Source organism: Oncorhynchus keta, chromosome 1, assembly GCF_023373465.1.
Source record: "Oncorhynchus keta strain PuntledgeMale-10-30-2019 chromosome 1, Oket_V2, whole genome shotgun sequence".
Taxonomy (NCBI): Eukaryota; Metazoa; Chordata; class Actinopteri; order Salmoniformes; family Salmonidae; genus Oncorhynchus; species Oncorhynchus keta.
Genome location: NC_068421.1, coordinates 36,765,578 through 36,787,627, shown reverse-complemented (window position 1 = coordinate 36,787,627; position 22,050 = coordinate 36,765,578). Strand labels below are relative to the sequence as shown.

General features: G+C 44.6%; 1 protein-coding gene and 1 pseudogene across 1 annotated transcript; both read right to left on the bottom strand.

Annotated features, from left to right (window-relative positions):
• Positions 1–7,181: 7,181 nt before the first annotated feature.
• Positions 7,182–13,229, bottom strand: LOC118395196 (rhodopsin kinase grk7a-like; annotated as a pseudogene).
• Positions 13,230–18,088: 4,859 nt separating this feature from the next.
• LOC118383999 (RING-box protein 2) lies at positions 18,089–19,694 on the bottom strand. The gene is made up of 3 exons (XM_035770365.2): positions 19,394–19,694; positions 18,930–18,977; positions 18,089–18,509 (listed from the first exon to the last, which is right to left on the bottom strand). Exons 1-3 carry the CDS (start codon positions 19,557–19,559, stop codon positions 18,391–18,393), a joined length of 333 nt encoding a protein of 110 aa, XP_035626258.1. The 5' UTR covers positions 19,560–19,694; the 3' UTR covers positions 18,089–18,390.
• Positions 19,695–22,050: the final 2,356 nt, after the last annotated feature.

The window sequence follows — 22,050 nt, the reverse complement described above, 5'->3', positions numbered from 1 at the left end:
TACTACACGTGTCCTACCCATTTCCTCTGCCGTGGGATTGGCTGCGCCCAAGGCCGGGGATAGCCGACCAATCAGAGCCATGGGCGGGAGAGCGTCATGGGCCGTCAGCCAATCAGGGGCCAAGAGTGGAGCAGGTCATGCTGGGAAACGCGGTTCCTCTAGGTGAGATTGGAGTTCTAATAAAGCTCTAGTATGTCTGAGAGCAGGAAGGCTGAGCTCCAGAGGGGGACTCAATCTGTCAGGGCCTATCAGCGGCGCCCTAAAGCATGGCGATGGCTGCATTCCTAATGGCCCACAGGAGCAACGTTTGTTACAGAGTGATGCTGAGAGGAGATTTGCTACTGCCTCTCCTGGGTTGCTCTCCTCCACTCAGAGGAAGGCCTGCCGATCCTTCCACAAACAGCATGGCGATGTGTTAATACACATTTGTCTATTTTGTTAAGGGTTGGATGAATGGTTAATTATATATAAAAGTAAGTGAGGTTCTATCATACAATTATAATCCAAACTGGCTAATCATTACAGGAAAAGGTCATGTTGATTTACATTGTATACAGGCCATAGGGTGGCCACACGAGTAACGGTAAACAGGGTAACAGTAAATGGGCCTTTACTCATTTTGTAAATGATGGACCTCTATGGCAAGACGCAACATTCATATTGCATGTGACAAAAGAACGGAGACAGATCCACAGTCCCCACCCCCGATTTCAGCCTGGGGGACAATAACTTGTGAAAGAGAGAACATGTTGATAATATGTGTGGTGGTAATTTGCAGTGTTGCATACAGTCACACAACACTACCTTGAGGGTGGCAACAGACTGACATCAGACAAGACTCTCCTTAATGTGCCACACCCACTCATTCAATACAGTATGTTCCTCTAGGGAACCAATATCCTTCAATGGGTTCCACTATGCGCTATACACTAAATGTAAAGAGGAGCCTATCAGCTTACCCGGGTCTCACAGGGTCCTTTCTTCCTTTGGCCAATAAAGGCCACTTTATACAGCTGCGAAGCCTTGACCCTTTGCAGTGGAAATGTCACACACTGCCTGCTCTCAGCACAGCACACATGTATGCTCTGCCTGGCCGCAGTGTGTGTGTGTGTGTGTGTGTGTGTGTGTGTGTGTGTGTGTGTGTGTGTGTGTGTGTGTGTGTGTGTGTGTGTGTGTGTGTGTGTGTGTGTGTGTGTGTGTGTGTGTGTGTGTGTGTGTGTGCGTGTGTGTGTCGGCATCTCATGCCCTCCCTGGCCATAAGGGACACAGGCCCTCTCACACATTCCCACCACTCAGACATCTATGGGAGGCCTAGTGGTCCCTTCTAATGGATGCTAATGCATTCAGAATGGAACAGTGCTTCAGGAAGCAGATTTTTCTGGAAATTTTAGCCTAATCTACTTCATGTACGATGATACTAATGTTTAAACTAAGCGTTCGACCTCTAAATCTTCATATAATTGCACTGAGATGAGTTAAAGACCTCCGCAGGACATATGTGACCCCGTTCCAGAATCTATTTGTACAGGATTAACTTGCTGATCTGTGATAAAGTGCTCAACTGTTTTCCACACACTGCACATTCTGCCCACAAGGGCATTGGAAAGGACAGAGAGAGAGAATGAGAGAGAGTAAGAGAGAGAAAGAGTGACACTGAGTGAGAGAGCGAGGCAGACAGAGTGCGAGAAGCGAGTGTGATGGCAGCGAAAGCGAGTGAGAGAAGGAAGGGGAACAAAGAGCATATTGTCAGCAAGGGGTGCTAATCGTCTCCCCTCGGGCTGCCAGAGACAACAGGTGAGAGCAGTTTGACTCCCTGCAGGCTCCATGAATCTTTCAAAGGGGGGCTGGAGGCGCCTTGGGCCCACACTGGATGGGAGAGGAGGGCCTGTCCGATGCCAACCCAAACGGCAAATGAGAAAATAGGCCATCAAAGGCTGCTTTCAGAGGTGCCAGGGCCGTGCCATATGTGTGTGTGTATGTGTGTGTATAGTGAGCGGGGAAGGTAAGTTTGTGCGTGTGTGGGTAGTGTGTACGTGCATGCATGTGTGACCATGCCCAAATGATCCATCCAGAACACCTTTTATTCCAACTTCTCAGCCAAGAAACCCATTAAGATGTCCTTGTCACAACAATACCTGGAATATTGCAGTGAAGGAATGGTGTTATGTTATAAATGGCTGTGAAAGCATAAACTTATTATGTGATAATGGCTTGACAAAGCATGTGACTAGAGCTGCTGTCTGGAGAATGCCCTCTTCTAAGAGGCATGGATGGTGACTTTATGGGAGTTGTAGTGGAATAGAGGCACAGTGGAAAAGAGCACAGGACCGAATAATGTTCTGCAGGACACGAAGAGTCAACTATGCATGCTGGGATAAACATAGGAAGGGAAGCCAACAGACCAAGTCCAGTAACATCTGGGCTCAGTGTGTGTGTGTGTGTGTGTGTGTGTGTGTGTGTGTGTGTGTGTGTGTGTGTGTGTGTGTGTGTGTGTGTGTGTGTGTGTGTGTGTGTGTGTGTGTGTGTGTGTGTGTGTGTGTGTGTGTGTGTGTGTGTGTGTGTGTGTGTGTAGTTTCTCATCACCATTATCATTATCATATAAAATGGTCTATGTCCTCATTCATCTGTAGAGCTCACTACTGTGTCTTTGCTTGCCTTCGCATGTAAAATGTCAACCAACAGAACTATAAATATGAGAGATTAAATTACACATAGTTTAGATATGTGGTATTGGTATGTTACCAATGTTACCAGTTAAAGTATTTACAACAGGCGTTCGGCTACAGTGATTGAAAAGGCAACTTGAGCTCAGTCGGACTCGGAACTTAAATACCAACTGATCGACAGTCTTATTGAGACGGCACCACAGAGCCCAAAGTAGTGATTCTTAAATTAGTATGTCTGTCAAAAAAAACCCTGAGGGCAGTGTACTGCAACTGACCTCTCAACTGTAAACTTAACAGGGGACTGAGGATTAGACCTGGGTTCAAATAGAATTTGAAATAATTTCAAATACTTTATCTGAGCTTTATTGAGCATTCCTGGCTTAACAGCCCAGTAGATTATTAGCCAAAATGGCAAACCCCGCCCACATGGCACTAATGGCAGGCTAGAGAAAGTGCTCAAAGTATTTGAAAGGTTTCAAATAGTTTTTGAATCCAGGTCTGGGGCACGATACTGCACTGTCTTAAAGGGTGGTTGAGGATCATCAACTTTGGCCTACTTGCTTTCAACCGTGGGCATGGAAAACAGCTCAGAGAAGGGATGAAATCTATTTGAGCACAGAAAATCTGTAGTTACAGATGAAGACTTTTACAAAACGTATTAATTGAATTTCCATCAAATTTCCTGAATGGACTGGGATTGAAATGAAAGTGAAATAGATCTGTGTATTTCCACTGTGAGGCTGCCTGGGTCATGGGTATACAGGGTTAGGTTAAGTGAGGCATAGACAGGTGAGGGGACAGGATCTGAGTGCACGCGCGCTCGGGCGCGCACACACACACACACACACACACACACACACACACACACACACACACACACACACACACACACACACACACACACACACACACACACACACACACACACACACACACACACACACACACACACACAAACACACACTGGGAAGTTAAGTGAGGTATAGACAGGTGAGATGTGCACACACTGCGATGGCCTTGGATCCAGTCCAGACTGCCTGCTGTGCCAACCATCAGTCACATTACTATGGCAAAAAAGAATGCACTAAAGCACCACATAATTAGATTACAACTGGATACACTCTTAGAGACACGTAGCACCTGACAACTTATATTACTGTGTGTTATGGTTATGGGAAACAGATCCAACAGGGAGGAATCTTACCTGCGTCCAAGACACTATTACTATCCCTCACGTACACACACACGGACACGCACCTACACACACACATGCACACGCACACACACACACACATACACACACTAAACCGCCAAAGAATGCTCTGCTAGTAACCCCAGAGGTTGCGTTTAAGTACATTAACACATGCACCATCATTTCTCAGCACTCAGGAAAAGGAGTATATGTCGTAAAATGTTTCCTTAATACCGTATCTCTATCATTATATATCCTCTCTCACTCTTTTGATGTGTTGTTCCTCTGCCACCCTACAGTCTGGAGGCAAGACACTGCAGTAAGCGGTACACTGCAGTCCACTCAGATTTCAGGATGTAATAACTTTTGATGAGCTCCAACCAACCCGTTTCCTTTGGATTTGGTGCTTGTAAGTGACAGGTGATGGTGGAAGAAGGAGGATGTAATTTCGGGCATTGGTAGAGAGAGGATGCAGTGTGTGTGTGTGTGTGTGTGTGTGTGTGTGTGTGTGTGTGTGTGTGTGTGTGTGTGTGTGTGTGTGTGTGTGTGTGTGTGTGTGTGTGTGTTCGTGTTTTTCCTGTGACTCCCAGGCCTGCTACTCCTATCTCCTCCCCACCCTGGCAGGGGGCTCTGGGGTCTGGCTCCATGGATACACCATACTGAGCCTCTGAGAGGAAGCACGTCAAACACAGACACCATGTTTCTGTTGGACGGCACGGAGGACTTCACTTATTTGTAGAAATGTGAAAAATTCGAGCAATGAAGCTGGAGAAATTGAATGTAAACCAAAAGCTAAACAGTTCCCCTGTGGTAAAGTAAACTAACTGGAGTGTCAGACAGGGAGCCATGACCAGCCCTCTTCCTCCTCATCCTCCCACGCGATTGGCCTGGGCTCTCCTTTGCTCTCCCTCTGGACAGACAATAGGCTCTGTGTCTACTGTTCAGCCATTTCTCACCTGTACTACACGCTCATGTGCATATTATACACACACACGCTCATGTGCATATTATACACACACGCTCATGTGCATATTATACACACACGGGGGGCAAACACAGACACACACACACATGCACACTGAATCCTCAGGAGGAAAATGGGGTTACATCACACGCGTGATAACACGTTAATCCTAGAGACAAGCATGTACTAAATACCAAATTACACCCTGTCCCACTTTGATCTCCAATACCCACTGCCACAACAGAGGTAACAAGTGTGTGTCTGTCTAAGTGTGTGTGTGTGTGTGTGTGTGTGTGTGTGTGTGTGTGTGTGTGTGTGTGTGTGTGTGTGTGTGTGTGTGTGTGTGTGTGTGTGTGTGTGTGTGTGTGTGTGTGTGTGTGTGTGTGTAGGACAGGAGTGTGTGCATGTGGAGGCTGAGGTTGCAGCAGGGCCACGTTGGAAGGCCACAGTTGCACTCCTTGCTCTGAAAGACCCTGGGACTAAACATTGGCTGAAGGTCATAGGCGCCTGGTAAAAACATGTTCCACGAGACCTGACGACGGGTTGATGTTGTCAACAAGTCGTCCACAGATGACTCCCTCATCTGCCATTACGTGTGATGAGGCTCTGGTTGTGTCTTGGGTTTCCATCTAAAACCCCTTCTAATCCCACAACAGACACCCGCCAACAGAACATCTCAGTCCTGTTAGGTCGCCTCTCTCAGGATTTAGCACCACACATGTTTATGTCCCACACATTCAAAACCTGTTCACAAATGTGTCTGTGTTTCGCCAAACTGTAAGACTTACACGCCAGAGTTTGGGTTTCAATCCATTAGTAAATGATATTTATCAGATTAAAAATGGAGCCCTGGCAGTAATATGTTATGTAAACATAAACTGCTGGACATGTGATCTGAGTGTTGAATGGGGGAAGATAGATGTGATTAGTTTATGGTAGATGATATCTGTATTGTGAGTATTGAGGCAGTTGGAGGTGAATTCGCAAGGGGAAAATACTGTGACATTAAACATACTAGCTCTCAAATCAAGTGGGAGAAATTCAGGCAGAGAAAAGGGGCACTTGAGGTTAAATTTAAACTGATTTCACACAGATTATACAGGGAAATAAAAAAAACATTCTCAAATAAATATATAAAAAGCATTCATTATTTCTTCGATTTTCTACAATTTCCTATTGCACATATCACCTTTCCATTCAGCATACACATACCACAAGCATCCCCAATCCCTTAAAAAAAAGAAATAGAGATTTACACTTTAAAATGACAAATCAAATGTCACTTCGAGAAGCTCAACGTAACAAAGACAAAAGCACAAAACAGGACCAGCTTTTGATTTAACATTATTCTGAGATCCATTCAACTCCTACACAGACTATAATAAACTGTCCATACAGACACTGAAATCCTCATTGATCATCTCGGTTTCTCAATTCTATTAACATACTTAATTAGTAAGGTGCATTATGATGCACACATTCTTAAAGGCCCAGTGCAGTCAAAAGGGATGTTTTTTCTGTGTTTTGTGTCATATTGTACAACAGCTGATGAAACTAACACAATTTGATCAGTGTTATTTCCTGATAGTTGCTTGTTGAAAATACAATCGACACAGGACCTAATTAGCAGGTTTGCAAAGGCAGGAGTTTTGGCTTTCCCGGTGACATCACCAGGCGATAAATGAAGGAATTCACCAATAACAAAGAGAGTTCCAAACCTCTCTGCCAATGACAGCTAATTTTCAGTTTTCCCCTCCCCACTCAGACCCCTCCCCGACAACTTGAGAAATAGTAATTTGCTAAAATACTATTACAGGTGTTACCCAGAAATAATTTGATATTGATATATAAACATCTGCATTGGGCCTTTAAATTGAATAAATGTGTGAAAATAAGTTAGCATATACATTGTTATAGTGCACTTGAAATAAACCCTACATAATACTATTAAAAATAGCTTATGAGACTGAACACAGTGACATCCATTTTATATTTATTTATACATTTGTTAAAATATGGTTTGGGAGTTTGTTGGTCATTGGGATAGAGTTGTGAAGGAGTGAGAGTTAAATGCTCTCTAAGGCTTTAAGAGTCAAAGCATTGCAATCCAATAAAACCACAACTCGCAAAAAAAATGAACAGGTGATCTTACCATATGCATTTTAAAAAGGCAAGATGTTACACGCAGGTCAATACAGAGAAGAAGGTTTTGTGAATATCCACATATCTAGATATCTGAGGACACCTTGTGGTAGAAGCCTGCTACTGCAACTATGCCAGTGCCTGTAAAGCACAGTTCCCATTCTGGCTCTGGTCTAGCTCTTTGCTGTTGATTATACCACAGACACTGACTCTGCTCAATGATACAGGCAAAATGACCTATAGCTCCTTATCGATTGCTGATATCATCGTAAGTGCTGTGGTTTATCATGATCATTACAATGTAGGAGAGCAGGAAGAATCATATCCACAAAAAAAGGTGTGAAATGGTGGAAATACGTTCCTTGACCTGACCCTGGATTTGACTGACACTTCACACCTTTTTTTTGTGGACATGATTATCGTCACAATGTTCTCAATGAGATAGCTTTGAAAATTACAAAAGTCCTAACTATAGTATAGAGGAGCTTTTATAAAAGTGTGCAGGATCTAGATTTCTTCTCCTCGTCGTCATATCCAGGGGCCGACTCTTTCCTGTTGGGGTCGTTCAGCTCGTCAAAAAGTCCGCTGTCAATCATTTCCTGTTGCCAAGCAATGGGCACTGCCCCGGTGTTGAATTCCTTGAAGAATTTGTCGTCTTTGTCGTCAAGCACAATGCCCTTGATCTCTGAGAAGTCTTTGATGTCCCCCGTGTCTTTGGCGTAGACCACGTTGGGCTTGGGGACCCAGGGTGGGTCGATCAGCCCCGCCTCCAGTCGAGGGAAGTTAATGCTCTTGAACCACTCATGCTTCCTTGGGTCTTCATTCCTGGATGAGAGAAACACACTGAAGTCAGAGAAATATACATTTCCCCCAAGTCCACCTGACCTGATACCGAGAACCAGGTGTTTTTCCTGAACATGTGACCTGACCAGAAAAAACTCTAGAGGGCCCTAGAGTTGTTCTTGGTTCGCCCATGTACTCAGGAATATCTCTGGGCCGAAACTGCGGTCAATTCTTACTTGGTCCTGCATCCCAGACGCTCGTCAATTTTCTTCTTGAGGAAGAGGTCGATGATGGCCTTGGTGCCCTCGTCAACGTTCTTGTGCTCGTACTTGCATTCATCCTCGAGGGTGCGCCGTGCCACCTCCTCCTTCTGCACCTTCTCCTTATAGTCCTTGAAGGGCAGGCGAGCTGCTACCATCTCGTAGATACTGCAGCACAGGGCCCACCAGTCCACTGACATCCGGTAAGGCTCTTTCTTCAGGATCTCTGGGGCCATGTAGCCACTTGTGCCAGCCTGAGGAGAGGGAAGACAGGAGGAGGAGAGGAGGGGAGAGGAGGGAAATGTGATGACAGAGAAGGAAACAGAGAAAGAGAAGTGAGGGTTTGCTTAGGCCTAGTTGTAGTGTTCCATACCATAGCAACAAAATGTTCAGTGTTATATCAACTGTGGACTACAGCACAATACTTCGCATGGTTGAGCTAATCAGTGGCATAGCACAACTTTTGATTGATTGATTAATTGATTCAAGCCTTACATATGCCAATCTACCCTTATGCTCACCATGCCCCTTATCAGGGACTTTATATCCCTGAATTCTACCAAAGCTCTTTCGTAACATCAGCACCACATGCCTGCACCAGGTTTCCCCTGCACTAGCCTCCAGTAAGCCCTCTATCCTGGCCATGTCCTGACCTGAGCCCCCCCCCCCCTACTTATTTTCCACCATAATTTGCAAAGAAAATCATTAAAAATCCTACAATGTGATTTTCTGGATTTTTTTATCACAATGTCTGTCATAGTTGAAGTGTACCTATGATGAAAATTACAGGCCTCTCTCATATTTTTAAGTGGGAGAACTTGCACAATTAGTGGCTGACTAAATACTTTTTTTGCCCCACTGTACATAATGCTGGAAGGCCAGTGTACAGTCAGTCATTCCCAAGATAGTACATTGGTAGAAGTCAGTGACAAATATCATAGCTGGGCTTGGTTAAAACCCTGGATGGGAGACCAAAGCCTAGCTGTAGACAGATCAAGTCTCCAGTAGGAGGTGCTGCCCAGCCTAATGTTTTTTATCTGATAGTGGACATAGCGTTGAAGATCTAACGTTGTTTTAAAGCTACAAATTCAACATATTTTATACATGGTTTGTCTATGTTGAAATTGTGTTAACATGATGACATAATCCCGTGGTTGAAATGTCACCCTCAAAACAACAGTTGATTACTTTTTTTTCCAAATCTAATGTATTTTCCACATAGATTCTACATCACAATGTACATGTTTACAAATTATGTTGAAACAACATTGATTCAACAAGTTTATGCCCAGTGGGATGGTAATAATGTAAAACCCTGGTTATGGATAGATCCCTAACCATGGATAAATACTTATCAATAATACCATGTCATCTCACCCTACTCTAAAAAAAAATTATGTCATTGTTGTTAATGTACAGTCAGTAAACAACAAGGATGACGAGTTCATCTCAGCCTATCAGAGCCCTTACCTTTTGATTGATGGTCTTTTCGCCAGGGAGCTCCACGGCCAACCCCAGATCCGAGAGTCAACATTGGCCGAAGCTATCCAGTAGCACGTTCTCTGGCTTCATGTCTCTGTATGCTATATCTATGGAGTGCAGGTGGAGGATTCCTGTGGTGACCTGTGCAATGTAGTAATTGATGCGGTCTATTTCTAGGCCTTTTTCGCCAATGTTGTAGATGTAGACGAGACATAGGTGGGTCTTAGTGTCGTAGGCATAGGACAGGTTCACCAGGAACAGGCTGTTGACCTTCTCCAGGATCTGTTTCTCCAGCAGTGCCATGCCCTCACCATTCTTCTGCTTCAGACGCTTCTTGCACAGCTTTTTGCAGGCGTACATCTGGCCTGAGTTCTTCACCTGCACGGCACACACCTATGCAGAGAGAGAGAGAGAGGGACTGAAACTAATACGTCTGAGAAATGTACGATAAGATCCCCAAGCTATCACATAACCCAGCTAGCACAAAACATTCAGAGAACCACATGTTTCTTCGAGCTTGGTTGTCCTATGGTTATTTAGCATACAACCTTCCCACAACTTTATGGGAATGGTGCAGGATTGATGCTTGGCTTTGGAACATTCTCAGCACATTTAATGGTCGACTATGGGCACAAAAAAAGGATCCAACTCCGCCCTTTCAACATTTTTAAGCAGAATTGGGATGTGCCTTTGGTGATTTGTCGATGTGTCATTCAGTTTTTTTTTTGCACAAAGCGACCGCTGTAGCTAGTTCGTTAGCTAAGCTAGCCACTTCAGCTTGCCAGGAACTCCTCCAGTGTGTGTTGAGGTCATTTCACAGAATTTGTTTTTGGACGGAAGTTGTAGATACTGGTAAGAAATGGCATTTCTCTGTACTGTAGCGTCAGCTGTGTCACCAGAGACCCTGGGTTCGTGCCCCAGGCTCTGTCGCAACAGGCCGCGACCGGGAGGTCCGTGGGGCAACGCACAATTGGCCTAGCGTTGTCCAGGATACGGGGGGGTTTGGCCGGTAGGGATATCCTTGTCTCATCGCGCACCAGCGACTCCTGTGGCGGGCTGGGCGCAGTGCACGCTAACCAAGGTTGCCAGGTGCACTGTGTTTCCTCCAACACATTGGTGCGGGTTGGATACGCGCTGGGTTAACAAGCAGTGCGGCTTGGTTGGGTTGTGTATCGGAGGACGCATGACTTTCAACCTTCGTCTCTCCCGAGCCTGTACGGGTGTTGTAGCGATGAGACAAGATAGTAGCTACCAAAAACAATTGGATACCATGAAATTGGGGAGAAAAAGGGGTCAAATTTAAAAAAATAAAAAAAATAAATGGCATTTCTGTAGCCAAATATCTTATTCATCCATTTTGTTTTAAGCTTTAAAGACCTGGTAGGATGGTGCATTGATCAGTTACGCAGATTAAAGACATTTAAAGCATTTTTGCCCAAAGTCAACCTTTAAGGAACTTCACAAAAAATATATTTTCTTGGTTTTTCATTGCTTTAACAGAATGTTTCCTAAAAGATCAAACATGGCAACATTTAATTAAAATGTTGGTAATGTTCTAAGCACGTTCTCCAACCGGTTTGACATTGGGAAGTTTCTCAAATAGTTCAGAGAACGTTAAGAAACAATATTCTCCTGGGGGAATATTAGTACTTCAACATAATGTTTCCTACAGGTTTCATCATGGTCCTATTTAAAGTCATGTTCTCACGTTGTTCTGAGAATGTTAAGAAACAATATTCTCCTGGGGGAATATTAGTACTTCAACATAATGTTTCCTACAGGTTTCATCATGGTTCTATTTAAAGTCATGTTCTCACATTGTTCTGAGAACGTTAAGAAACAATGTTCTTCTGTGGGAGTTTCAGTAATACAGCATAACGTTTCCTACAGGATTCAAGTTCTCAAATTGTTCCTAGAACATTAAGAAAACTTTCCATAAAAACCACAAGATAAATTTAGTAACATTCAGGGAACATTATAAGAACATTATTTAAAAACATACACATTCCGTTCTCAGCATCAACTAAAACCCACGCCCACTAATTGTCCACACCTGAACTTAATGAGTGCTTGTTTCCTTTGAAATGGGGTATCTTTGAATAGATTTAAACAGCTTTGTATGAGTTCAAAAAAACATGGCATGCTAGCTCTATCCTGGTGGGACAGTAGACTAATTCCATGGACAGAGAACAGAAGAATCTCATTGATGCCGTGACACAATAAAACATAAACGTGTTTGTATGATTAATGCCTAAGGAAAGGAATTTCCATGTGCTTCCCTCTGTGCTTGGAGACCAAAAACGTTAATCCAAACTAAGCTAGCAGTGTTATTGGCTGTGACCGGGAGTCCCATAGGGCGGCGCACAATTGGCCCAGCGTCGTCCAGGTTAGGGGAGAGTTTGGCCGGGGGGACTGTCCTTGGCTCATCACACTCGTGACTACTTGTGGCGGGCTGGGCGCCTGCAGGCTGAATTTGGTCGTCAGTTGAACAGTGTTTCCTCCGACACATTGGTGCAGCAGGCTTCCGGGTTAAGTGGAACGGTGTTAAGAAGCGTGGTTTGGCGGGTCATGTTTCCAAGGACCTTCCCCTCTCCCGAGCCCTTTGGGGAGATGCAGCGATGAGACAAGATCGGAATCGGAACGCAATTGGATATCACGAAACTGGGAAGAAAAAGGGGGTAAAATATAAATAATATTATTGAAACATGTTCTCAGAACGTTAATAAAACCTCCCAGGAAAACTTTCATGTAACCATAGTAAAACATTCTCAGAATCTCCCTGCAACCTAAAAATGTATGTTCTCAGAAGAGGTGAAATTTTAAATTCTGTTCTCAGAACGTTTAAAAAACCATTGTTTTACCGGTCAGGAAACTTATGGCTTCGTTCTCAGAACCAATTGCAAACAAAAACATAACATTTCCACAACTTCCAAGGAACCAAATGTGTTAGCTGGGCAGTATGTAGTTAGATGAGGTACAAATAATTATCATTTTTAGGGACTTTGTACCATTCCAATTCTCACTGTAACTGTTGCAGTACCTTAGAAACAGTGCTAAAACAGTGTTCAAGTTTACATTTTACAACTGTAATATTTCACTACTGTTGTAAGTTAGGCAGCTGCCCTGTAAACTTTTTGATGACTTACCTCTCCAAAGCCTCCCTTTCCAAGGGTCCTGAACTCATGAAAATAATTATCAGTGATTTTCTGTTTCTCATACTCTTTCCACTGCAGTAACTTGTCAAAGTCAGGGCTGGTCTGGTACTCTGTGAAGGGCTTTTCCTTCAGGTACTCCCGTGTGGCATCCTTCACCTTGCCCATCATCACGTCTTCAAAATCCTTGTCCGACACGGCCTTGCACTTGTCCGCTACCTCTCCTGTCAGGTAGGACAGTAAGCTCTTGGAGTCAGCTTTGCAGAACTTGTTGATGATGTTCGTCCTTGACTTATCTTTGCCAGCGCCTTCCGCCAGATCCCAGTCGATTAGCTCGTCCAGGAACTCTGCAGCTGCCACGTACTGCGGGTTGGACTCCAGGAGGAACTTCCTGAAGAACTTCTTCCCTACGGGCTGCCTCTCGCAGAGCATCTCAAATTCTTTCCCCACTGCGGCGCGGATGGACACGCACTGTTCTGGTTTGGGAAGGGACAGGCTGCGCCGCCTCTTCCTCATCTCCTTTTCGTCGCCCCCCTTAAGGTAGGCCGTGTTCGCCACCAGATTATCCAATCCCCCCATGTCACACATGTTGGCTGCTGCTGTGTTGGGTTTTCCCTCCTACACCGTGTGGCTGAGCAGGGAGCTAAGGCTACTAAGGTGCTGGAAGGGGGTGCTAAGAATATGTTCTTTCCCTGTAGTGTGTCCAATTCTCTCCAGGTCCCTGGTGTGACTGAGCAGCTCCGACATCTGCGCCACACCAGAAGACATTCTCTGACTCAATCACGTAATGCTTCATCTCAAATTAAAAAGCACGAGGGATTTTCTCTTAAGTGTTTGTGTGCTCATTCATGGGCGCTGCTCACGGAAAGGAACTTATGTGGTTTCTTACTTAAGAAGCTTTTGTCGGTCTATATTTAGCGAGCTGCCAACTTAGATGGGGACAATGCCAGCATAACTGTAGTGAGGTTGCTGGCCTCGCTGTCATAATATTATGGATAGAAAGACGTAAACAAAGAGTTAAAGGCTACACATTGAGGCGATGAGAGACTATTAATTAAGTTTGTGACAAGACAATGTCTGGTTTAGGAGATGAATGGATTTAATAACAGACATAGGCCTACGCTACTGTGTATTCAATTCTGTCAAGAAGTAGTGAAAGATCTCCCTAGAATAATCACTTTAGCTACAGGCTATTTCTATTCAGTTATGAGAAGAGAACACATTCATTTACACAGACTCTATTAGACTTGTAATAGAAAAGCATTTTTCGTTATATTCCTATTCTGCTTTCTGAGATGTCTAGTAAAGGTTAGGCCACAGGTCAGGATTTAGGCAGAAGTCATGGTTGACTTCCACAAAGATTGTTGCTGCGCCGAGCTACAGTCCTGACCTGGGATTGGGGGCAAAGCTAAATAAGCAACAGAGAGCTGCATTTAGTGAGCCCTAAACATAGCCCATAGACCGCACGATAGGCAAGATCAGTGCCAAGTATAGTAACCTAAAACCACGGGGAGTAACAAAGCCTGATAAAACATGCAGGTAAGCTGGGTCCATTTAAAGTTCTGTTGTGTCAAAAGGGGTGTGCTTCGGCTGATGAGCAGAAGACGGGCAGGATTATAACTTTATTTTATTCTGTATATACAGTGCCTCCGGAAAGTATTCAGACCCCTCGAATTTTCCCACATTTTGTTATGTTACAGCCTTATTCTAAAATGGATTACAAAAAAATCTATACACAACACCCCATAATGACAAAGCAAAAAAACATCCTGCATCCTGTTTCTATTGATCACCCTTGAGATGTTTCTACAACTCGATTGGAGTCCACCTGTGGTAAATTCAATTGATTGGACATGAAAAGGCACACACCTGTCTATATAAGATCCCTGACAGTGCATGTCAGAGCAAAAACAAAGCCATGAGGTTGAAGGAATTGTCCATAGAGCTCCGAGACAGGATTGCAGCACAGATCTGGGGAAGGGTACCAATACATTTCTACAGCATTGAAGGTTCCCAAGAACATAGTGGCCTCCATCATTCTTAAATGGAAGAAGTTTGGAACCACCAAGACTCTTCATAGAGTTGGCCACCCGGCCAAACTGAGCAATCAGGGGAGAAGGGCCTTGGTCAGAGAGGTGACCAAGAACCCGATGGTCACTCTGACAGAGCTCTAAAGTTCCTTTGTGGAGATGGGAGAACCTTCCAGAAAGACAACCACCCCTGCAGCACTCAACCAAGCAGGCCTTCATGGTAGGATGGCCAGACAGAAGCTACACCTCAGTCTGATGAAATCAAGATTGATCTCTTTGGCTTGAATGCCAAGTGTCACGTCTGGAGGAAACTTGGCACCATCCCTACGGTGAAGCATGGTGGTGGCAGCATCATGATGTGGGGATGTTTTTCAGCGGCAGGGACTAGAAGACTAGTCAGGATCGAGGTAAAGAGGAACGGAGAAAAGTACAGAGATCCTTAATGAAAACCTGCTCCAGGACCTCGGACTGGGGCGAAGGTTCACCTTCCAACAGTTCAACGGCCCTAAACACACAGCCAACACACCACGGGAGTGGCTTCGGGACAAGTCTCTGAATATCCTTGAGTGGGCCAGCCAGAGCCCGAACTTGAACCCGATTGAACATCTCTGGAGAGACCTGAAAATAGCTGTGCAGCGACACTCCCCATCCAACCTGACAAAGCTTGAATCTCCCCAAATACACCTATGCCAAGCTTGTTGCGTCATACCCAAGACTCAAGGCTGTAATCGCTGCCAAATGTGCTTCAATAAAGTACAGAGTAAAGGGTCTGAATACTTATGTAAATATATTTCCAATTACAATTTTTACTTAATTAGTAACATTTCTAGACCTGTTTTTGATTTGTCATTATGGGGTATTGTGTGTAGATTGAGGGGGAAAAAACAATTTCAGCAATTTTAGAAGGCTGTAACATAAAATGTGAAAAAGTCAAGGGGTCTGGATACTTTCCGAAGGCACCGTACATTTACAGTGTCAAAGTGAAACATGTTTTATTTTCCATCATGTTTTCACACTGTATCACCTCAGCTATTATGCAACACAGGTCTTGTTTCATATCTTTATGCACTGTTTGGTAGAGCATGGCACTTGCAACACCGGGGTTGTGGGTTCAATTCCCACAGGGGACCAGTACAAAAATGTATGCACTCACTACTTACGGTAAGTCGCTCTGGATAAGAGTGTCTGTAAAATGGAAACTTCTTGTATCCAAAACAGCTTCTGTAGCTGTACTGATTGAGACTGAGTTGGCATGTTTATTTAATTTTCCAACAGTTTATCTATGTTAAGTTGCTGAAGGAGCATGACATGTTCAGTTGTAGGAAAAGGTGTGTTTGTATAGAGTGGGAATTGATACAGGTCTAATTTTCAATGGAAACTACTGGGTGTTACATTCCTACACAACATACAGGGCTGCTTGTAACCATAGACAAGATGTGTAAGGAAAATGTTTTCAAACTTTGGCTATTGCCATGCAAATATCCATCAAAACCTTTGCCAAACCATTAATGTGTTTCAAATGAAATGCATGTTATGATATAAGCAGTATATAATATTTCAAGTTGAACGTACGATTATTTCATCATTTGAACGTGAATTTCTTATATACACATGTGTGACTTGCTTATAATGCCCCAACTATGCAATCTCCCTTACCTCACCTCGCTCATCAACTCATCCCTGACCGCTGGCTACGTCCCTTCCGTCTTCAAGAGAGCGAGAGTTGCACCCCTTCTGAAAAAACCTACACTCGATCCCTCCGATGTCAACAACTACAGACCAGTATCCCTTCTTTCTTTTCTCTCCAAAACTCTTGAACGTGCCGTCCTTGGCCAGCTCTCCCGCTATCTCTCTCAGAATGACCTTCTTGATCCAAATCAGTCAGGTTTCAAGACTAGTCATTCAACTGAGACTGCTCTTCTCTGTATCACGGAGGCGCTCCGCACTGCTAAAGCTAACTCTCTCTCCTCTGCTCTCATCCTTCTAGACCTATCGGCTGCCTTCGATACTGTGAACCATCAGATCCTCCTCTCCACCCTCTCCGAGTTGGGCATCTCCGAGAATCTGTCTCCTCACCACGCGCTCTCACCACTGGTGTCCCCCAGGGCTCTGTTCTAGGCCCTCTCCTATTCTCGCTATACACCAAGTCACTTGGCTCTGTCATAACCTCACATGGTCTCTCCTATCATTGCTATGCAGACGACATTAATCTTCTCCTTTCCCCTTCTGATGACCAGGTGGCGAATCACATCTCTGCATGTCTGGCAGACATATCAGTGTGGATGACGGATCACCACCTCAAGCTGAACCTCGGAAAGACGGAGCTGCTCTTCCTCCCGGGGAAGGACTGCCCGTTCCATGATCTCGCCATCACGGTTGACAACTCCATTGTGTCCTCCTCCCAGAGCGCTAAGAACCTTGGCGTGATCCTGGACAACACCCTGTCGCTCAACTAACATCAAGGCGGTGGCCCGTTCCTGTAGGTTCATGCTCTATCCGGAGTACGACCCTGCCTCACACAGGAATAGGTCCTAATCCAGGCACTTGTCATCTCCCGTCTGGATTACTGCAACCGCTGTTGGCTGGGCTCCCTGCCTGTGCCATTAAACCCCTACAACTCATCCAGAACGCCGCAGCCCGTCTGGTGTTCAACCTTCCCAAGTTCTCTCACGTCACCCCGCTCCTCCGCTCTCTCCACTGGCTTCCAGTTGAAGCTCGCATCCGCTACAAGACCATGGTGCTTGCCTACGGAGCTGTGAGGGGAACGGCACCTCAGTACCTCCAGGCTCTGATCAGGCCCTACACCCAAACAAGGGCACTGCGTTCATCCACCTCTGGCCTGCTCGCCTCCCTACCACTGAGGAAGTACAGTTCCCGCTCAGCCCAGTCAAAACTGTTCGCTGCTCTGGCCCCCAATGGTGGAACAAACTCCTCACGACGCCAGGACAGCGGAGTCAATCACCACCTTCCGGAGACACCTGAAACCCCACCTCTTCAAGGAATACCTAGGATAGGGTAAGTAAGGGTAACCTTCTCACCCCCCCTAAAAGATTTAGATGCACTATTGTAAAGTGGCTGTTCCACTGGATGTCATAAGGTGAATGCACCAATTTGTAAGTCGCTCTGGATAAGAGCGTCTGCTAAATGACTTAAATGTAAAAATGTAAATGGGAAGTTCTCTGACTAAACACAGTCCCTGAAGCACCATGGATCCAAACCCCAAAAGCCTACACATGGTGCAGAGACAATCGTAGATATTCTGTAATCATTCTCTTGATTAGAAGGTGAAGTATGAAATGTGCTCTTACAGGAGGCAAGGAGGGCAGACACCTCATGGTCTGAGTTCAGACTTCTGAGGGGATGCAACTATAACCATAAACCATCACATTCAAATGCTAAAGGAAGAAATAACAAAGCTATGCTTAGACTTATTTTAATAACCAACTTTTTTCTCTCACAAAAAAATCTTGGACGACAAAAAAAAGTTAACCATGACACCAAGCTCAGCAACTATCCTCAGTTCTTCAGCTTTGCCCTGCACCTGCCGACATTTCCATCGAAGAGTAGGACGTCTTCACCAGGATATTGGCCATTCAATCTATATCTTAGCATTGAAGGAATGACAGCAGCATGCACACACAATGTACATAGAAGGTTGCAGTATTCAGTCCGGTCTCCTGTCCAAACTTGCAGTGGAAGGATGGGGAAGTTAGAGCACTTCATTTGCCGATTCTTTGCACGACCCAGTCCTGCTGGCACAGTGGGCAGCGATTGTTCTGCTTCACCCAGAGAGACATGCAGCAATTGTGGAAAGAGTGGTTGCACTCTCCCCATACCACTGTGAAAGAGGGGAGACAGAAGCAGACTATGAAATGGTGTGCTACATGGTATTTTCAAATGCTGCATGTCAGCAGAAGAGCAGAATACATGGTAAAGCATATTGGTACACACACAACCAATACGTTTTATCCTAATGCATACACAGGACAAATTCTGCTTTACCAAGGTTTAGATACACTGGCGTTATCACATTTTAACCCAATATACCAGACTAGGAACCCCGGTATATCTGTCACATGCACATCTGCTGTGAGACCAGTAGGAGTTTTCGCCAAGTTCAGGATCTATAAAAGGAGTATCCAGGTTTCACCTAACACTGGAGCAGACACAGGGTCATACCTCCCGCTGGTCTGATAACACCAAACTATACTGTTTAGTGTTATATACATGTTGGGCTAAGACGTTTAAAGTGGCTTACCGACACAGTCCTCTTGTTTATTTTCAGCCTGACACCGCAAGCATGCATCTGCGGAGAGATGGTACAATATCAAGGAAACCTTGCTAACTGGCTACTTACGTTAAACTGGTGCACAGCCGTCGCTGACCATTCCTGATTTGTGACACATGGACTGATACAGCTGGCTAGCAATTATGTCCTACCAGGCAATGACTTGGGCCATGTTTTCAGAATTGTAACGTGAACCTCCTAGTGTTAGCTTATAAGCAAGCTAACATTAGTTGTCTATTTGCTAGCGAGGTACGAGCTAACAAACTAAAGCTCTCCAAATAGGAAGCGTTCTCAGTCTGTCTGCCCATGATGATGATGGACATCTCTTAATCAGTTTAGATAACTGTCTGACCACTAAGCTATTGTATTTAGCTTGTTGTTAGCTAGCTTAATGCTCCTCAAGAGTTGGCTATGGGTGTAACAAACAAACTTACCCATAACTTGGACCCTACAGATGGCGCATGTATCGCACTCCACATCCCAGCTCCACATTGCAACAGCATTCCATTTCTTGAGAGAAAACATCTTGTCACTGCTCGATTTTGACCCAGAAGTCGAGCTGTGAGAGTGAACTAAACCCGGCTCTTCACTGTCTTCCATCTCTGCAATAAACTAGCTAACAGCAAAGCAAAATGGACGAAAGAAGCTAGCTAGCTCGTCCGTGGTGTTTGGATGTTTTAATCAGCAGAGCAAACAAACCAGGGGGCGGTCGTGCGCTATAACACATCTGCAGTACTACCAAACGAACAGATGGCGGAGCCAAAGATTAAAAAGTAGCCTACTGTGAATGAAGGTAAAACTCGTCTTCTTTTCTTCTGCTTCTGGGGATTTTATATGGCGGTTGGCAACCAATTTAATGGTGCATTACCACCATCAACTGGACTGGAGTGTGGACTAGAGACAGTGAAAGTCTAATCCTACCCAATAATCTCGTATCCCGAAAGAAACAAAATACACAATTAAATACTACATCGCCTGAAGATTTCCCCAGCAGTTCACTTAATTCTGTCTCTTCAAACCCATTACTCCTCAAATCTAATAACAATCGCTCCCTTTTTCTCTCACATATTTCTGGCATGGAAATAGAGCATTGTTCCACTTTCTCCATCTCCTCCTGACAATGATCACACCTGCCAGTCGGATGTTTCCCCACCACTTCCAATGTACTATTGAGCCTTGTGTGTCCCAGTCTCATCCTTGTGACGACACTTTCCTCCCTTCTCTCTCGGCCCGAGGACCTTTTCCTGGATCTTATACGTGTCTTCCCTTTACTCTCCCTGTTCCACAACTATTCCTGGATCTTATACGTGTCTTCCCTTTACTCTCCCTGTTCCACAACTATTCCTGGATCTTATACGTGTCTTCCCTTTACTCTCCCTGTTCCACAACTCTTCCTGGATCTTATACGTGTCTTCCCTTTACTCTCCCTGTTCCACAACTCTTGCCACTTATTTTGAACCACTCTTCTTATTAATCTCTCGGCTTACACTTTACTGATGGACAATTCCGTCTCAACATTAGGATATCTAAGAGCCTGCTTGGCGTTAACATTCTCCTCCTCATTCCCCTCTACTCACACATGAGCTGGTACCCAGAGGAACATCACAAATACCCCATCTCTTTCACCCTATACAAACACTGCCAAATGTCATACAATACGTCCTGTCTGCTCTGAGACACACATGAATTTAAGCTCATCAGTGCTGCACAGGAGTCAGAGTAGATGACTACTCTGTCTGGCCTCACCAACAGTATGGCCATCAACTCAACATTGTGTGAACAGATAAATTATCTGTTGCTCTTTCTGTCACTGCCAGCTTACACTCAGGAACACTAAAAGCTGCACCTGTCCTCCTTGTTTTAGGGTCCTTAGATCCATCTGTGAATATATTTAAGAAAGCACAGTATTGTGTCCCTAAATGTTCACTTACAACTGAATCTACTCCTTAACATGTCTTACCCTCTCAAGCAACCCTAGATCTATCACTGGTTGAGGGAGAAACCAAGGTGGGATGGCAGGAAGAACCAGAGAGGGGCTAAACTCCCTCCCAAACAACCCCATCTCTCTCGCCATGCAATTGCCTATCCACCCAAAACTTTATTCAGATTTCATTCATGTTCCCAGCACTCTAGGAGCACCTTTTTGTAGTAGGATGTGTAACCGTATATCCTTGTAGATTTACCCAATATGTCATGGATACAATTTAATCCAATCACATTTTATTTGTCACATGCGCCGAATACAACAGGTGTAGTAGACCTTACTGTGAAATGCTTACTTACAAGCCCTTAACCAACAATGCAGTTCAAGAGTTAGGAAAATATTTACTAAATAAACTAAAGTACAAAGTAACACAATAAAATAACAATAATGAGGCTATTTACAGGGGGTACCAGTACCGAGTCAATGTGTGGGGGTACAGGTTAGTCGAGGTAAGTTGTACATGTAGGTCCGGGTTTGGCCGGGGTAGGCCATCATTATAGAAAAATAATTGTTAATTGTTCTTCTGATTTAAATAAAGGTTAAAAAATGGATGAGTAAAGTGACTATGCATAGATAATAGACAGCGCGTAGCAGCAGTGAAAAATCAACTGGGGGGTCAATGCAAATAGTCCGGGTGGAGCTTTGTGGGCACTATGGCGTTGAACGCTGAGCTGTAATCAATGAACAGCATTCTCACTTAGGCGTTCCTTTTGTCCAGGTGGGAAAGGGCAGTGTGGAGTGCGATTGAGATTGCGTCGTCTGTGGATCTGTTGGGGCGGCATGAGAATTGTAGTGGGTCTAGGGTTTCTGGGATGATGGTGTTGATGTGAGTCATGACCAGCTTTTCAAAGCACTTCATGACTACCGACGTGAATGCTACGGGCCGGTAATCATTCATAATTTAGGCAGGTTACCTTCGCATCCTTGGGCACAGGGACTATGGAGGTCTGCTTGAAACATGTAGATATTACAGACTTGGTCAGAGAAAGGTTGAAAATGTAAGTGAAGACACTTGCCAGTTGGTCAACTCATGCTTTGAGTACACGTCCTGGTAATCCCTCTGGTCCCGTGGCTTTGTGAATGTTGACTTGTTTAACGGTCTTGCTC

What these genes read in the sequence shown, in the direction of transcription:
- LOC118383999 (XM_035770365.2), bottom strand. Translation starts at nt 19,559, where the DNA reads ATGGAAGACAGTGAAGAGCCGGGTTTAGTTCACTCTCACAGCTCGACT. An exon ending in CTGTAGGGTCCAAGTTATGG is followed by an intron (nt 18,978 to 19,393) that starts GTAAGTTTGTTT and finishes ATCTCTCCGCAG; the next exon opens with ATGCATGCTTGCGGTGTCAG. An exon ending in TAAACAAGAGGACTGTGTCG is followed by an intron (nt 18,510 to 18,929) that starts GTAAGCCACTTT and finishes CCTCTTTCACAG; the next exon opens with TGGTATGGGGAGAGTGCAAC.